Raw genomic sequence first — 17,884 nt, 5'->3', positions numbered from 1 at the left:
CTTTCAATACCACGACCCCACTTCCTCTCCCATGCTGTTCCCAAAACCCACCATCCCACTCTCCACACACATCCTGTAGTCACTTCCCTTAGGCAGAAGCCTAATAGCCTGAAATTCTCTGATCTCGGAAGTTAAGCAAGCTCAGGACTGGTCAGACTTGGCGGGGAGACCACCGAGGAACACCAGGTGCCTTAGGTCTCTGTGAGGGGCACTGGACAAAGTGGCGACTCCCTGTTGTCCTTACGATGGACAGAAGTTAAAGAATTTAATGCATGTTACATTTTAAATGTAGTATTACGTGGCAATAATGGAACCCTTACCATTTCCCCCCCTTCCATCTCCATATCCCTCCCTATCTCTGTACCTCCCACCGATCCCCTCCACCCCTCCCTATCTCTTAACCCCTTCATGTCCACAACACCCCTCCTTATCTCTGTAACTCCTTCCGGTCCCCTACAATCCTCCCTGTCTCTATAACCCCCTCCGATCCCCTATACCCCTCCCTATCTCTGTAACCTCCTCCGATCCCCAACACCCCTCCCTGTCTCTGTAGCCCCCTCCGATCCCCTATACCCCTGCCTATCACTGTAACCCCTTCCGGTCCCCAACACCCCTCCCTGTCTCTGTAACCCCTTCCTGTCCCCAACACTTCTCCTTGTCTCTGTAACTCCTTCCGATCTCCTACAACCTTCCCTGTCTCTCTAACCCCCTCCGATCCTCTACACCCCTCCCTATCTCTGTAACCCCCTCAGATCACCCACACCCCTCCTTGTCTCTGTAACCCCCTCCGGTCCCCAACACCCCTCCCTGTCTCTGTAACCCCCTCCAATCCCCACTCACCTCCCTATCTCTGTAACCCTTTCCTATCTCCAACACTCCTCCTTGTCTCAGTAACTCCTTCCAGTCCCCTACAACCCTCCCTGTTTCTATAACCCCCTCCGATCCCCTATACTCCTACCTATCTTTATAACCCCCTGAGATCATCTACACCCCTCCCTGTCTCTGTAACTCCCTCTGATCCCCTACACCCCTCCCCATCTCTGTAACCCCCTCCAAACCCCTACACCCCTCTCTGTCTCTGTAACCCCCTCCATCCCCAACACCTCTCCCTATCTCTGTAACCCCCTCCGATCCACTACACCCCTCCTTGGCTCTGTAACTCCCTCCAATCCACCAACACCCCTCCCTGTCTCTGTAACCCCCTCTGGTCCCCTACACACCTCCCTATCTCTGTAATCCCCTCCCTGTCTCTGTAACCCCTGTGGTCCCCCACACCCCTCCCTGTCTCTGTAACTCCATCTGATCCCCTACACCCCTCCCTATCTCTGTAACCCCCTCCAGTCCCCTACAGCCCTCCCTATCTCTGTAACCCCCTCCGATCCCCTACACCCCTCCCTGTCTCTGTAACCCCCTCTGATCCCCTACACCCCTCCCTGTCTCTGTAACCCCCTCTGGTCCCCTACACACCTCCCTATCTCTGTAACCCCCTCCCTGTCTCTGTAACCCCTGTGGTCCCCCACACTCCTCCCTATCTCTGTAACCCCCTCCGGTCCCCAACACCCCTCCGTGTCTCTGTAACCCCCTCCGTTCCCCTACACCCCTCCCTATCTCTGTAACCCCCTCTGATCCCCTACACCCCTCCCTGGCTCTGTAATTCCCTCCAATCCCCAACACCCCTCCCTGTCTCTATAACCCCTTCCTGACCCCAATACCCCTCCTTGTCCCTGTAACTCCTTCCGGTCCCCTACATCCCTCCCTGTCTCTGTAACCCCCTCTGGTCCCCTACACCCCTCCCTATCTCTGTAACCCTCTCCATGTCTCTGTAACCCCTGTGGTCCCCCACACCCCTCCCTATCTCTGTAACCCCCTCCAATCCCCCACACCCCTCCCTGTCTCTGTAACCCCTTCTGATCTCCTACACCCCTCCGTGTCTCTGTAACCCCCTCCGGTCCCCTACACCCCTCCCTATCTCTGTAACCCCCTCTGATCCCCTACACCCCTCCCTGGCTCTGTAATTCCCTCCAATCCCCAACACCCCTCCCTGTCTCTATAACCCCTTCCTGACCCCAATACCCCTCCTTGTCCCTGTAACTCCTTCCGGTCCCCTACATCCCTCCCTGTCTCTGTAGCCCACTCCGGTCCCCTACACCCCTACCTATCTCTGTAACCCCCTCACTGTCTCTGTAACCCCTGTTGTCCCCCACACCCCTCCCTATCTCTGTAACCCCCTCTGGTCCCCAACACCCCTCCCTGTCTCTGTAACCCCCTCCGGTCCCCTACACCCCTCCCGATCTCTGTAACCCCCTCCCTGTCTGTAACCCCTCAGGTCCCTATCACTCCTCCCTATCTCTGTAACCCTCTTCCGGTCCCCAACACCCCTCCCTGTCTTTGTAACCCCCTCCAGTCCCCCACACCCCTCCCTATCTCTGTAACCCCCTCCGGTCCCCAACACCCCTCCCTGTCTCTGTAACCCCTCCGGTCCCCTACACCCCTCCCTATCTCTGTAACCCCCTCCCTGCCTGTAACCCCTCAGGTCCCCCACACTCCTCCCTATCTCTGTAACCCTCCTCCGGTCCCCAACACCCCTCCCTGTCTCTGTAACCCCCTCCGGTCCCCTACACCCCTCCCTATCTCTGTAACCCCCTCCCTGTCTGTAACCCCTCAGGTCCCCCACACTCCTCCCTATCTCTGTAACCCCCTCCGGTCCCCAAAACCCCTCCCTGTCTCTGTAACCCCCTCCGGTCCCCTACACCCCTCCCTATCTCTGTAACCCCCTCCCTGTCTGTAACCCCTCAGGTCCCTCACACTCCTCCCTATCTCTGTAACCCTCCTCCGATCCCCACACCCTTCCCTTTCTCTGTAGCCCTGCTCTGGTTCCCTACACCCCTCCCTGTCTCTGTAGCCCCCTCCGGTCCCCACACCCCTCCGTGTCTCTGTAACCCCCTCCGGTCCCCTACACCCCTCCCTATCTCTGTAACCCCCTCTGATCCCCTACACCCCTCCCTGGCTCTGAAACTCCCTCCAATCCCCAACACCCCTCCCTGTCTCTGTAACCCCTTCCTGACCCCAACACCCCTCCTTGTCCCTGTAACTCCTTCCGGTCCCCTACACCCCTCCCTGTCTCTGTAACCCCCTCTGGTCCCCTACACCCCTCCCTATCTCTGTAACCCTCTCCATGTCTCTGTAACCCCTGTGGTCCCCCACACCCCTCCCTATCTCTGTAACCCCCTCCAGTCCCCAACACCCCTCCCTGTCTCTGTAACCCACTCCGGTCCCCTACACCCCTACCTATCTCTGTAACCCCCTCACTGTCTCTGTAACCCCTGTTGTCCCCCACACCCCTCCCTATCTCTGTAACCCCCTCCGGTCCCCAACACCCCTCCCTGTCTCTGTAACCTCCTCCGGTCCCCTACACCCCTCCCTATCTCTGTAACCCCCTCCCTGTCTGTAACCCCTCAGGTCCCCCACTCTCCTCCCTATCTCTGTAACCCTCCTCCGGTCCCCAACACCCCTCCCTGTCTTTGTAACCCCCTCCGGTCCCCCACACCCCTCCCTGTCTTTGTAACCCCCTCCGGTCCCCCACACCCCTCCCTATCTCTGTAACCCCCTTCGGTCCCCAACACCCCTCCCTGTCTCTGTAACCCCTCTGGTCCCCTACACCCCTCCCTATCTCTGTAACCCCCTCCCTGCCTGTAACCCCTCAGGTCCCCCACACTCCTCCCTATCTCTGTAACCCTCCTCCGGTCCCCAACACCCCTCCCTGTCTCTGTAACCCCCTTGGTCCCCTACACCCCTCCCTATCTCTGTAACCCCCTCCCTGTCTGTAACCCCTCAGGTCCCCCACACTCCTCCCTATCTCTGTAACCCCCTCCGGTCCCCAAAACCCCTCCCTGTCTCTGTAACCCCCTCCGGTCCCCTACACCCCTCCTTATCTCTGTAACCCCCTCCCTGTCTGTAACTCCTCAGGTCCCCCACACTCCTCCCTATCTCTGTAACCCTCCTCCGATCCCCACACCCCTCCCTGTCTCTGTAGCCCTGCTCTGGTTCCCTACACCCCTCCCTGTCTCTGTAGCCCCCTCCGGTCCCCATACCCCTCGCTGTCTCTGTAACCCCCTCTGGCCCCCTACACCCCTCCCTGCCCCTGTAACTTCCTGCAGCATCTTCCCTGAGCTCTGAGCTCTCGGGGAGAGCAGGGGGATGGGGGGTGTGTGGGGGAGGTGATTCAGGGAGGAGCCTGCTGGAAGCTCTGCTTGTACAGATTATGATGAAAACTGTGTGTGTGGGAATGCTTGGATACCATCGCCATGAGTCAGCCTTTAACCCTATCAGCCCAGCCCACTTCACCCCTCCACATCCCAGATGTTCTCGCTCTGTTCCAGATAATTTATGTCTGATCCTGTCTGTTTCTCCGCTCTCTCTCTTCCTCTCTCTCCCTCCCTGAATGTTGATCTACCATTTTATCCGATTTCTGTCTCCCCATTTCTCCCCTTCTGTTCTTTCTCTCTCTCTCTCCCCCCTCTCTTTCTTTTCATCCAATAGAACATAGAACACTACAATGTCGTGCCGACCCATGCATTCATTAAATTAAATGTTGAATCCTCCCAGCCCCATAACCTTCCATTTTTTTCCATCCGTGGGTCTGTCTAAGAGTCTCATAAATGCCCCCTAATGTTCCAGCCTCCACCACCACCCCCTGGCGAGGCATTCCAGGGCCCCACAACTCTCTGTGTGTAAAAAAAAAACACCCCTAAACTTCCCTCCCTTCACTTTATACGGACATCCTCTGGTGTTTGCTGATCTCGCCCTGGGAAACACGCACTGGCTGTCCACCCTATCTACGCCTCTAAGGATCTTGTTGACCTCTATCAAGTCTCCTCTCATCCTTCTATGCTCCAAAGAGAAAAGTCCCTGCTCTGCTTCTTTGGCTTGGCTTCGTGGACGAAGATTTATGGAGGGGGTAAATGTCCACGTCAGCTGCAGGCTCGTTTGTGGCTGACAAGTCCGATGCGGGACAGGCAGACACGGTTGCAGCGGTTGCAGGGGAAAATTGGTTGGTTGGGGTTGGGTGTTGGGTTTTTCCTGAGGTCCCTGCTCTGCTAACCTTGCCCTATAAGACTTGTTTCCCAATCCAGGCAACATCCAGGTCAATCTCCTCTGCCCCCTCTCCACAGCTTCCACATCCTTCTTGTAATGAGGTGACTAGAACTGAACACGTGGGGTCTCATCAGATATTTGTAGAGCTGCAACATGACCTCTCGATTCTTGAACTCAACCCCCCCCCATTGCCTCTACAGTCCCCTTCCCTTCCCCCTCTAACCCCTCTCCCTCCCTCCTCCATTTTCCTGATCCCTCTCCAAACTCCTCCTCTCCCTCTCTTTTCCCTCTCAGTGCATCTCTCCCTCTCTCTCTCCCTCTCCCCTCCTTCCTTCGCTCTCCTGACATGGTGATTCATCCCAATCGTTTACCCACATGACCTTACAAGAATGCACGCCAATGGAGTGGATTCCCCATCTCTCTCACTCTCTGTTTGTTGCTTTATGTCTTCATTCCACCCCCTCCCCTCCCCCCCTCAGAGGCAAGAAGGAACCCCCACTCCCACAGTGCTGGACTTGGAATACTGATAGTTGGACGCATATACTCGTGCAAGAGCACGAGAGCGAGTGAGAAAGAGAGGGGGAAATGGAGTGAAAGAGAGAGACAGACAGAGAGAGAGGGAGGATGGAGTGAGAGTCAGAGAGAGGAGGAATGGAGTGAAAGAGACAGACAGAGAAGGGATGGAGTGAAAGAGTCAAAGAGAGAGTGAGGGGGTGGTGAAAGAGAGAGAGAGAGTGAGGATCATTGAAGTGTAACACAAGATCTAGGAGCAGAAGTAGGCCCATTGGCCCATCGCGTCTGCCCTGCCGTTCTAATCATCCTCCCACACCCCCCACTCCCCAGCCTTCTCCCCATAACCCTTGATGCCCTGACTGATTAAATGCCTCAGGCTTAAATCCGCCCAATGACCTCTCTTCCACCGCAGCCTGTGACAATAAGTTCCACAGACTCACCGCCCTCTGGATGAAGAAATTCCTCCGTATTTCTGTTCTAAGCGGATGCCCTTCAATCTGAAGTTGTGCCCTCTTGTCATGGATTCCCCCACCGTGGAAAGCATCCTTGCCACATCTACTCTGTCCAGGCCTTCCAGCATTTGAATTGCCTCTGTGATGCCCCCACCCCCCTCCTCCCTTCATCCTTCTGTCCTCCCTTTGAGTCCAGTCCAAGAGCTGAGAATCGTCGCGGGGAACAATTTCAGCAGAAGGCTGATCAGAGCTTCGAGCTGCACTCCCCTTCATACGGTAATGGCTGGTCACACGAACCCTGTTCCTCCTCCTTGTCCATACCCCTTGATCCCTTCAGCCGGAAGGCCTGCGTCCTCCAGAGGTCACAGGAGGAGAGTCCATAGTCACTCGGTGACTCTGAAGGGGATCTCTTTTGCTTCTCTTTCTCTCGGGGAGTCGGACGACACTAATGATGGCTCTTGGTTGGCCTTACGACAGGCAGAAGGCAATTCCATAGAAACATAGAAAACGCAGCACAACACAGGTCCTTCAGTCAACAAAGTTGTGCTGAACATGTCCCTACCATAGAAATGACTGGACTTACCCATAGACCTCTATCTAAGCTCCAAAAGCCTCTTCAAAGACCATATCGTATCTGCCTCCATCACCATTAGTCATTCCACACACCTATCACCTTCTGCATAAAAATGTTCCTACTCCCCAGCACCTTAAACCCATGTCCTCTTGTGGCCGCCCTTTCAGCCCTGGGAAAAAAGCCTCTGATGCCCTCAGAATCCTCTATTGGGTCACCTCTCGCACCCCCCCCCCCACCTCCACCGCTCTGAGGAGAAAAAGCCAAGTTTACTCCACCTGTTTTCATGAGGCCTACTCCCCAAACCAGGCAACCTCTTCTGCCCCCTTTCTATGGCTTCCGGTAGTGAGGTGACCAGAACTGAGCACAGAACTGAGTGGGGTCTGACCAGAGTCCAACATGATCTCTCGGCTCCTCAATTCAGTCCCATGATGGATGAAGACCATCTCAACCACAGAGTCAACCCGTGCAGCGTCCTGTAGACCTGGACCCCAAGATCCCTCTGCTCCTCCACACGGCCAAGAGTGAATGCTACATTCTGCCGTCATGTTTGACCGACCGAAATGAACTGGGTTGAACTCCACCTGCCACTCCTCAGCTCGGTCCTGCATCCTATCAGTATCCCGTGGTAACATCTTACAGCTCTCCCCCCCCCCACACCACCATCCAACGTTACACCTTCCGCGGAGGGCAGAACCACAAGTTTGCAACTCTCCGCGTCTCATCAAACACAGAGGTTCAGGCGGGGGTGGGGAACTCAGCATATCCCACCTTGTCCAGACCAGGCAGAGATGTACATATGTGTCATAGCCTGTACCATGTAAAAGCCCACCCCTGATTTTTGACTCTGGCCACCAATGCCCTGATAGCGGCCTCTCTTCAAAGCTCCGGCCACCTGCCTATCCAAGTTCCCGTCACTCTGACCGTGGACTCTCGCCTCAGCCACCCATCTGTCCGGTCTCCCAATCACCCGAACGACATAGGTATGTACTTCGGTCAAAGGTAGATTGCTTGTAAAAGTAGACCCCATAAATTTTACTCAAAATTTTAGTCCGCAAAACTTGACTGTTGCGCTCGTAGAAGCAGGAACTAATATTTCAGACCCAAAGCCTCAGGCCTGAAACATCAGTGATATATCTTTGCTTCCTGTGAACCCCAGCATCCGAAATGTCCCACCCCTCATCTTTAGACTGCGACGTGGCAGAGAGAGAGAGGGGATGAAAGGATTGAAAAGAGAGCAACAGGTAAACAGAGAAATATAATGAAGGGCAGGAGCAAACGGAGGGAGGGGAGAGAGTGAGGGGATGAAGAGGGGAGAGAATCAGAGATTAACGGAATAAGATCATGGAACTTTCTGTTCCACGTGATATCTCCTGATAAAATGATGCAGCCAAGGGTAAAGCATCTTGACAATCTGGATTGACACAGAGTGAAGCTCCCTCCGCACTGTCCCATCACACACAACCGAGGTCAGACACAGAGTGAAGCTCCCTCCACACTGTCCCATCACACACTCCTGGGGTCAGGCGCAGAGTAAAGCTCCCTCTGCACCGTCCCATCGCAAACTCCTCGGGTCAGACACAGAGTGAAGCTCCCTCCACATCGTCCCATCACACACTCTTGGGGTCAGACGCAGAGTGAAACTTCCTCCACACCGTCCCATCACACACTCCTGAGGTCAGACACAGAGTGAAGCTCGCTCAGCACCGTCCCATCACACATTCCAGAGGTCAGACACAGAGTGAAGCTCCCTCCACACCATCCCATCACACACTCCCGGGGTCAGACACAGAGTGAAGCTCCCTCCACACCGTCCCATCAGATAGGTCGGGAGAACCCAGTGTGAAGCTCCCTCCGCACTGTCCCATCACACAGGTCAGGGGGAGCCCAGTGTAAAGCTCTGTATTGCTGCAACATGGAATCTAAAATCTAGCTGTTTGAATCACCATCATATGTCCCAAGACCTTCAGGGAATTGGTCTTCCTGAAGAATAGGAAACTGTACCAGCCCAAATGAATTGGCTGTGCCAACCTGGAGCAGAGAAACACATCCGGCCCCACAATGGACACAGAGCAGGCTCAGCCCCCCATTCTGGGAACACCAGCTCAAGGCTCTGCCACAGTAGGAACTGAGGCTACTTGTTCTTATCGCAGGACCCTTCAGTTGGGCTTCCCCGCTCTGCCCAGGGCCTGGCTGTGTTGGGTCTCATATCTCAGCATTCAGGGCAGGCCTGCAATTGGTGTCAAGGTACCACAGGGAGTCTGTATTCCCCACCCTGCTTCCCCTACACCCCTCCCTGTCTCTGTAACCCCATCTGGTCCCCTTCCACTGCTCTCTGTTGCTGTAACTCCCTCTGGACCCATAAAACCCTCCCTGTCTCTGTAAACTCCCTCCAGCCCCCTACACCCCTCCCTGACTCTGTAACTCCCTCTAGTCCCCTACTCCCCTCCCTGCCTCTGTAACCCCCCCTCCGGTCCTCTACACCCCTCCCTGTCTCTGTAACCCGCTCTGGCCCCCTACCCCATCTGGTCCCCTCCACTGCTCTCTGTCGCTGTAACTCCCTCTGGACCCATAAACCCCTCCCTGTCTCTGTAACCCCCCCTCCAGCCCCCCTACACCCCTCCCTGCCTCTGTAAACCCCTCTGGTCCCCTACACCCCTCCCTGTCTTGTAACCCCCTCCGATCCCCTACACCCCTCCCTGTCTCTGTAATTCCCTCTGGTCCCCTACACCCCTCCTTGCCTCTGTAACCCCCCTCCGGTCCCCTACACACCTCCCTGTCTCTGTAACTCCGTCTGGTCCCCTACGCCCCTCCCTATCTCTGTAACCCCCTCTGGTCACCTACACCCCTCACTATCTCTGTAACCCCCTCTGGCCCCCTACACCCCTTCCAGACTCTGTAACGCTCCTCCAGTCCCACTACATAACTTCCTGCAGTGAATCATGTCCTGACCCTGTGGGTCCAGAGGGGTTGATCCCACTGGAAACGGGAATATGAGGAGGGAGAGAACAGTTGACCAGGTCCAGCAGTGAGGGCATAAGAAATGGGAGATTGGGGACAAGGGTAGTGGCAGTGATCCTGTTTCGTACAGGCCTACTCAAAAGAGCCTGTAATGGTGGGAGGTGATGGAGAGAGAAGCATCCGGCCGACGACAGGGCTAAAGAGTGCCTTGTTTTGCAGGCGTCAGGTGCCAGATCCCGGTACATCGCCATGGGCATCAGTATTCTGCTGGGACTTGCCTACATCTGGATCTACCTGGATGACCTGCTGTAACCCCTTCTATCAGGTGACCCTCTTTACTGTCCCATCACACACTCCCGGGGTCAGGAACAGAGTGACACTCCCTCTGCACCATCCCATCACATACTTCCTGGGGTCAGTCACAGAGTGAAGCCCCCTCCACACAGTCCCATCACACACTCCTGGGGTCAGACACAGAGTGAATCTCCTTCCGCACTGTCCCATCACACACTCACAGGGTCAGACACAGAGTGAAGCTCCCTCCTCACCATCCCTTCACACACTCCCAGGGTCAGAAACAGAGTGAAGCTCCCTCTGCACCATCCCTTCACACATACCCGGGGTCAGACACAGAGTGAAACTCCCTCCGCACCGTCCCATCACATACTCCAAAGGTCATACACTAAGTGAAGCCACCTCCACACTTTCCCATCACACACTCCTGGGGTCAGACAGAGAGCCCCAGAGATGAGTTCCTTGCCCCGGGTGTGTGTTAATGGCTGGAGCCAATCGCTTCCTCAATGTATGTGTTCATTTGGAGGCAAAATTTGGAGAATTGTGTGCAGTTTGGTCACCAAACTACAGGAAAGATATCAATAAGATAGAAAGAGTGCAGAGAAGACTTCAGGAACTGAGTTACAGGGAAAGGTTAAACAGATTTGGACTTTATTCCTTGGACCGTAGAAGAACGAGGAAAGATTTGATCGAGGTGTTTAAAATTATGAAGGGGACGGACAGGGTAAATTTAGGTCAGCTTTTTCCACTGAGGGTCAGTGAGATCCATAACAAAGGACATGGGCTAATGGTGAAAGGGGAAAAGTTTAGAGAGAACTTCTTCATGCAGAAAGTGGTGGGAGTGTGGATCGAGCTGAAGTAGTGAACGTGGGCTCAATTTTAACATTTAAGAAGAATTTGCATGGGTACATGGATGGGAGGGGTACAGAGGGCTATGGACTCATTGCAGGACAGTGGGATTGATAGCCACGAAGTCTAGAGCAGGGGAATGATAGTCTTTCATAAACACAAGACTTTGGCTGGCCCAGATCCAGGTACAGGAATGGCCGGAAGGGGGGGAAGAGAGGTCGACCTTTATGGCCAGGTCATAAGGGGAGGAGGCATAGGAGATGAATCACTAGTGGGCAGGCCAGTCTCATACATACAACACACAGGTAGGGAATAATGTACAAGGAGAAATCATATCAGGGACTAGGCAGAAAAATAGTTTGGTGCAGACTAGAAGGGCTGAAGGGCCTGTTTCTGTGCTGTTGTAGTCTATGGTTCTATAGTGTCTGCCCTGTATTAGGAAGGACGGGGAGGGAGAGTTGGGGGATGGGTTCCTTAGCCTGTGTATCGAGCCGCAGACTACCGTGCCTGTGGGGAATGGGCTTTGGGGCCTGGGTGACTTGCTTTAACCTCCCCTCCTGTCTCTCTCCTTCCTTCAGACATCCATCGCCGGAGAGATGAGAGGACCCCCCCCCCTACCCCACTCCCACCAGTCCTCCCGCATACTGCGCACGTCACCTCAGCCAACTCTCCGCAGCCCCAGATGGTGGCTGGCCTGTTCTTCAGCCCGAGCCTTGGCCTGCGACTAGGCCTGGTGGTCAGTCTGTGGCTAGGCCTCAGCTTGGGCATGGGGTTCAGTACAGTGATGGGACTAGGTGTCAGTCCGAACTTGTAGCCTGGGGCCCCGGAGCCACCACAAAGCCCACGGACCGAGCTCTAACCCAGGGTTTGTTTGTGTTTGGTCGATCGGAGTGCCAATTGTTGTGAGAGGCAGTTATTTTACATCCTGGGAATGATTCCGCGCAGAATCCCCACTCAATGCTCTCTGCTATCTCCAAGCGACCTGCCTCAGGAGAGAGAGAGGGTCCAACCTGTTTCCTGCACCTCCCTGGGACTGCAATAAACTGCTCGCTTTTTAATCATCTGTTTCGGAGCCTTCATGGGGAGGGGCAGCAAAGCAGAACAATAAAGACTTGGCTCGAAGGGGAGGGAGAGTGGGGAGGTGAAAGGGAAGGGAGGAGAGAGAGAATTTGGAAAGGGGAGGGAGAGGGTGGATGGAGAAGGGGTGGGATGGAATGTCAGGGACTGTCATGCTGAGTACTGGCACAGCTCAGGGCTATGGGCTCAGGCCACTCCTGTTCGCAACTGACCCACAGCTGCGTTACCAGATCCAACTCCAACAGAGTCATAGTTTCAGATTCCCACGGTTGTCACCGACCTCGTCAACGACAACGAGGAGTCGCTCTACAGAGAAGAGGTGGAAAATCTCGTGAAATGGGGCCAGAGTAACCACCTGGGTCTCAATGTGGACAGGACGAAAGAGATGATTGTGGACGTCAGGGGGACGAGGAACGACCACCTTCCTCTACACGTTAACAACCCTATAGTGAAGAGAGTGGAGAGAACCAAGTTCCTTGGAGTTCACTCAACGAGTGATCTATTGCAGAAACTCAACATTTCCTCACTGGTCAGGAAGGAGAAACAGTGACTGCAAATCCTGAGGACTGAACCGGGCATAGTCATGTCAACTTTCTACAGGAGCTCTATTGAGAGCGTCCTCCTGACCTGCTGCATCACAGTGTGGTATGGTCACTGCAGAGAAATGGATCGGAGATCCATCCACAGAGCAGCAGAGATCAACAAGATCTACCAAGATATTTGTCCAAAGAGGGGAGGCAAGGACCCTTCCCCACCCCCTGCAAACAGCATCTTTCAGCTGCTCCCATTGGGAAAGAGATACAGGGGAATCAGAGCCAGCGCCACCAGTCTGAGGAACAGCTTCTTCCCGCGGGCTGGACAACCAAAGGAACTGCTCACACTGACCCTCCAAGACTCTCATATTCATGAAACAATATTTATATCGATGAAATACTTGTCCTGCATAGGTACTGTGTGTCTGTAAGTGTGTTATGTCTGCATGTTTTACACCAAGGACCAGAGAACGCTGTTTCGTCGAGTTGGACCTGACAATCGACTTGAATACCACTTGCCCTCCTCAGCCTGACAAGACAGTGAAGGCCCTGTGGTCATGAGGGCAGTCAGACAGCTGAATTGTACACTGCTCAATTGTGTACTCACCTCCTCTCCTCTCCTGTTGCCTGATGGTGGAGGGGCATATACCCAGCGGGTGGGGGGGGGGGGGGGTCCCTCTGCACTTCCAACACTGAGCGGTTCCTCAGTGATTACACTGGATAACAATTGTTTCACAAAAGGTTTGCTTCCTGAATGAAATCAAGCTGAAACCGAAGATAGTTTCAGATATGCCACATCACGTTGAAAGTTCGACAAACATTAAATTAATTTTTATTGAATTCAGCACATTTAATCGCAACACGAGGCTGATACATTGCGTCAGTTTGACCAGCTAAAAATGTTTTGCTGCTGATTTTCATTTGGACTCGGCATCTGATGCCTCTCAGGTCAGTGTCCGACAACAGTCGGCCTGCATTGATGGATGCTCTTTGCCCCCACTGATGCCACTTTTCTGAGGTCGCAATGTCCCAGTGAAAACGTTCACCATGTCTGTCATGGACCGCGCTGAGATTGGCTGGGAAGAAGTCTATGTACAAACGTGGAAAATTAATTTTCAAAGATGTGGTGCACTTCCCGGTTTTGTTGCCGTGAAATGGACTTAAAATGTGACAGGAAATCACAACCATAAGTTATATGTAAATACAACAGGACCCCCTCACTGTAACACCCACACCTCCTCACTGCAACACCCACTCCCCCTCACTGTAACCCCTACATCCCCTCACTGTAACCCCTACATCCCCTCACTGTAACCCCTACATCCCCTCACTGTAACCCCTACATCCCCTCACTGTAACCCCTACATCCCCTCACTGTAACCCCTACATCCCCTCACTGTAACCCCTACATCCCCTCACTGTAACCCCTACATCCCCTCACTGTAACCCCACACACACCTCACCGTAACCTGACACCCTCCTCACTGTAACCCCCACATCCCCTCACTGTAACCCCTACATCCCCTCACTGTAACCCCTACATCCCCTCACTGTAACCCCTACATCCCCTCACTGTAACCCCTACATCCCCTCACTGTAACCCCTACATCCCCTCACTGTAACCCCACACACACCTCACCGTAACCTGACACCCTCCTCACTGTAACCCCCACATCCCCTCACTGTAACCCGACAACCCCTCGCTGTAACCCCCACTGTAACCCAACAACACACACACCTCACCGTAACCCCCACACCCCCTTCACTGTAACCCCACACCCCCTTCACTGTAACCCCACACCCCCTTCACTGTAACCCCACACCCCCTTCACTGTAACCCCACACCCCCTTCACTGTAACCCCACACCCCCTTCACTGTAACCCCCACACACCCCTCACTGTAACCCGGCACCCGCTTCACTGTAACCCCACACGCCCTCACTGCAACCCCCACACCCCCTCACTATAATCCCCACATCCCCTCACTGTAACCCCCACATCCCCTCACTGTAACCCCCACATCCCCTCACTGTAACCCCCACACCGCCTCACTCACACCCCCACACCGCCTCACTCACACCCCCTCACTGTAACCCACACACCCCTCACTGTAACCCCACATCCCCTCACTGTAACACCCACACCCACCTCACTGTAACACCCATACCCCCTCACTGTAACACCCATACCCCCTCACTGTAACCCCATACCCCCTCACTGTAACCCCATACCCCCTCACTGTAACCCCATACCCCAACACTGTAACCCCATACCTCCTCACTGTAACCCCATACCCCCTCACTGTAACCCCATACCCCCTCACTGTAACTCCCACATCCCCTCACTGTAATCCCACACCCCCTCACTGTAACCCACACACCCCTCACTGTAACCCCCACACCCCCTCACTGTAACCCCCACACCCCCTCACTGTAACACCCATACCCCCTCACTGTAACCCCCACATCCCCCTCACTGTAAACCCCCACACCCCCTCACTGTAACCCCACACACCCCTCACTGTAACCCCCACATCTCCTCACTGTAAACCCGACACACCCCTCACTGTAACCCCCACAAACCCTCACTGTAAACCCAACAGCCCCTCACTGTAACCCCACAACCCCTCACTGTAACCCCCATAACCCTCACTGTAACCCCCAGATCCCCTCACTGTAAACCCGACACATCCCTCATTGTAACCCCCACACCCCCTCACTGTAACCTCCACAACACCTCACTGTCACCCCCACATCCCCCTCACTGTAAACCCCCACAACCCCTCACTGTAACCCCACACACCCCCTCACTGTAACCCCCACACACCCCCTCACTGTAACCCCCACACACCCCCTCACTGTAACCCCCACACACCTCACTGTAACACCCATACCCCCTCACTGTAACACCCACACAACCTCACTGTAACACCCATACCCCCTCACTGTAACCCCCACACACCCTCACTGTAACCCCCACACACCCTCACTGTAACCCCCACACACCCTCACTGTAACCCCCACACACCCCTCACTGTAAACCCCCACACCCCCTCACTGTACACCCCCACACCCCCTCACTGTACACCCCCGCACCCCCTCACTGTAAACCCCCGCACCCCCTCACTGTAACCCCCACATCCCTCACTGTAAACCCCACACGCCCTTCACTGTAAACCCCACACGCCCCTCACTGTAACCCCACACACCCCTCACTGTAACCCCCAAATCCCCTAACTGTAACCCCCACACCCCCCTCACTGTAAACCCCCACAACCGCTCACTGTAACCCCCATATCCCCCTCACTGTAACCCCCACATCTCCTCACTGTAAACCCGACGCACACATCACTGTAACCTCCACACCCCTTCATTGTAACCCCCACATCCCCTCACTCTAAACACGACACCCCCTCACTGTAACCCCCACATCCCCCTCACTGTAACCCCCACATCCCCCTCACTGTAACCCCCACATCCCCCTCACTGTAACCCCCACATCCCCCTCACTGTAACCCCCACATCCCCCTCACTGTAACCCCCACATCCCCCTCACTGTAACCCCCACATCCCCCTCACTGTAACCCCCACATCCCCCTCACTGTAACCCCCACATCCCCCTCACTGTAACCCCCACATCCCCCTCACTGTAACCCCCACATCCCCCTCACTGTAACCCCCACATCCCCCTCACTGTAACCCCCACATCCCCCTCACTGCAACCCCCACATCCCCCTCACTGTAACCCCCACATCCCCCTCATTGTAACCCCCACACCCCCCTCACTGTAACACCCACTGGGATTTACACGTACCCCCTCCTACACGGTGGACAACCCCTCTCCTCCGCCCTCGGACACCCCCAGGTTCGTTCTTCTCTCCCCGCACATCTGCTGGAGGATGTGTTGGGCTGCTCTGATACGAAACACTTCTGGATTCCGTTTGCCAGATACCTGCAGCCTCCAGCCTACCAAGGTCTGCCTTTTTTGGGAAGGGAGTCAATTCTTTTCGGCTTTTCCTCATTCCAGTCAACCTGAACCATCTTTTCAATCCTTCCGAGGGTCTCTCCTCCGTCTGCCATCGTGGTCTTCAGCTGACGTAATTATATGTTGATATAGGCGTGTTCACGGACGTCATTGTAAAAGTCCGTTCAAATTGATATTTTACCAATTAAGGATTTTTTAATAAGATAGGGGAGAGAGAAAGAAATCAAGGAAGGGCTGGGGGGTGTTATTTCGCGGTGCCTACCAGGACCAGCAAGTCCATTTCCCCGCACGCTGCCCCTGCAGACACTCTCCAAGACCCGGAACATCTGGTAAGAGAGAGTTTGCAGAATTTGGGGGGGGGGGGGGTGAGGATATGTGTTAGAAGGAAGAACTGTCCTCGTCTTTCGGGGGAGGGGAGGGGGAGCAGAATCGCCAAAACGAAGTACAGAACAATTTTTGAAGTGAAGTTTCGAAAAGTTGGTGAAGTTTCGTGAAGTCTCGAATTTGCTTATAAACCGGGCTCTGGACAAATTTTTGAAGCGAACTCTAGAAGATCCAAGTTGTCTTTTTGATTTGGGTTCTTGCTGGTTTGTTACAAGAGGCGGTTGATTTTATTTTTAAAAAATAGGAATAATTTCACTGTTGGAAATCCCGTTCGCCCCTGTGCCTGCGTTTTTCTAGCTGTTTGCAAATGGAACACGGAGATGGATGAATGCTGCTGAGATTGCAGGCTCTGTGACAGGACCAGAGCAGATCTTTCAGCCTTAAGTCATTAAAATGCATGCGTTTCTTTTTTTAAAAAAAATCCAGCTCGGTAATGTGGATGCAGTTTTCCAAATAAGGAATTGGCTGATTAAAATCTGGAGTAATTTTGGCCGGGAACCCGGGCTCCTCGCCCTCTGGCGGACGCTGCGTTTGGAACTGTGGGAGTGGGTCGGGGTCGAGGTTGTACCGGGGGCTCAGGGTGGAAGGGGTCTGCGTGGGGTTACTCAACCTTCCCTCGCCCTGGGAATGGGGACCCCGGAGGAGTGGGGTTGGTGACAGGGTTGTCACGCAGGGCGCTCATTGGCATGCGCACACCCCCACTCACACACATACTCCTTACACTGGCACACACGAATACATACATGAACACACTCACTCCCTACAGTCACTCGCTCATTCACACACCCACATGAACACTGACGCACCCATTGACTGACTGACTCTTACACCCAGCCTTCCTCACACTACAGACACAACCACAAAACACCGCCAAGCCCCACGAACACATTGTGAAGCCCCCGCTGACCCTTCCCCCGAAAAACGTTCTCTCCCCGGTGATAACCACACCCCCCCCCCCCCGACTTCACGCCCCGACACCCACCAACACGAACAGAGTAACACTCTCGCAGACGCATACCCTGTACTAAGCGCGTGATCGAGATGGGTGTTATCCCACTGGTACCTGGAATTTAATGAGCTGAGGCGAAGGTTTGGAAATGTCACACAGAGTTGTGGGCAGTGGTCGCCAAAGGATGCGACGGGACATTTCTACCATCGGAGGTGCGAGCAGG

The 17,884-nt window shown here is 54.5% G+C and overlaps 1 protein-coding gene and 1 long non-coding RNA gene across 2 annotated transcripts in view; one reads left to right on the top strand and one right to left on the bottom strand.

The window, feature by feature from the left end:
- LOC138759184 (uncharacterized) overlaps positions 1-11,792 on the top strand; it is an 85,757-nt gene extending 73,965 nt beyond the window's left edge. The window contains exons 8-9 of the mRNA XM_069929226.1: positions 9,811-9,916; positions 11,313-11,792. Coding sequence (XP_069785327.1) covers positions 9,811-9,903 — 93 coding nt within the window. The 3' untranslated portion in view covers positions 9,904-9,916; positions 11,313-11,792. The remainder of the gene's footprint in view (positions 1-9,810; positions 9,917-11,312) is intronic.
- Positions 11,793-13,159: 1,367 nt separating this feature from the next.
- On the bottom strand, positions 13,160-16,633 carry LOC138756567 (uncharacterized). Its single transcript, XR_011353161.1, has 2 exons — positions 16,296-16,633; positions 13,160-13,432 (listed from the first exon to the last, which is right to left on the bottom strand). It is a non-coding gene; the product is annotated as an uncharacterized lncRNA (long non-coding RNA).
- Positions 16,634-17,884: the final 1,251 nt, after the last annotated feature.

Source organism: Narcine bancroftii, chromosome 3 (assembly GCF_036971445.1).
Source record: "Narcine bancroftii isolate sNarBan1 chromosome 3, sNarBan1.hap1, whole genome shotgun sequence".
NCBI lineage: Eukaryota > Metazoa > Chordata > Chondrichthyes > Torpediniformes > Narcinidae > Narcine > Narcine bancroftii.
The sequence above is the reverse complement of the archived record's forward strand: the minus strand, read 5'-3'. Positions and strand labels throughout refer to the sequence as shown.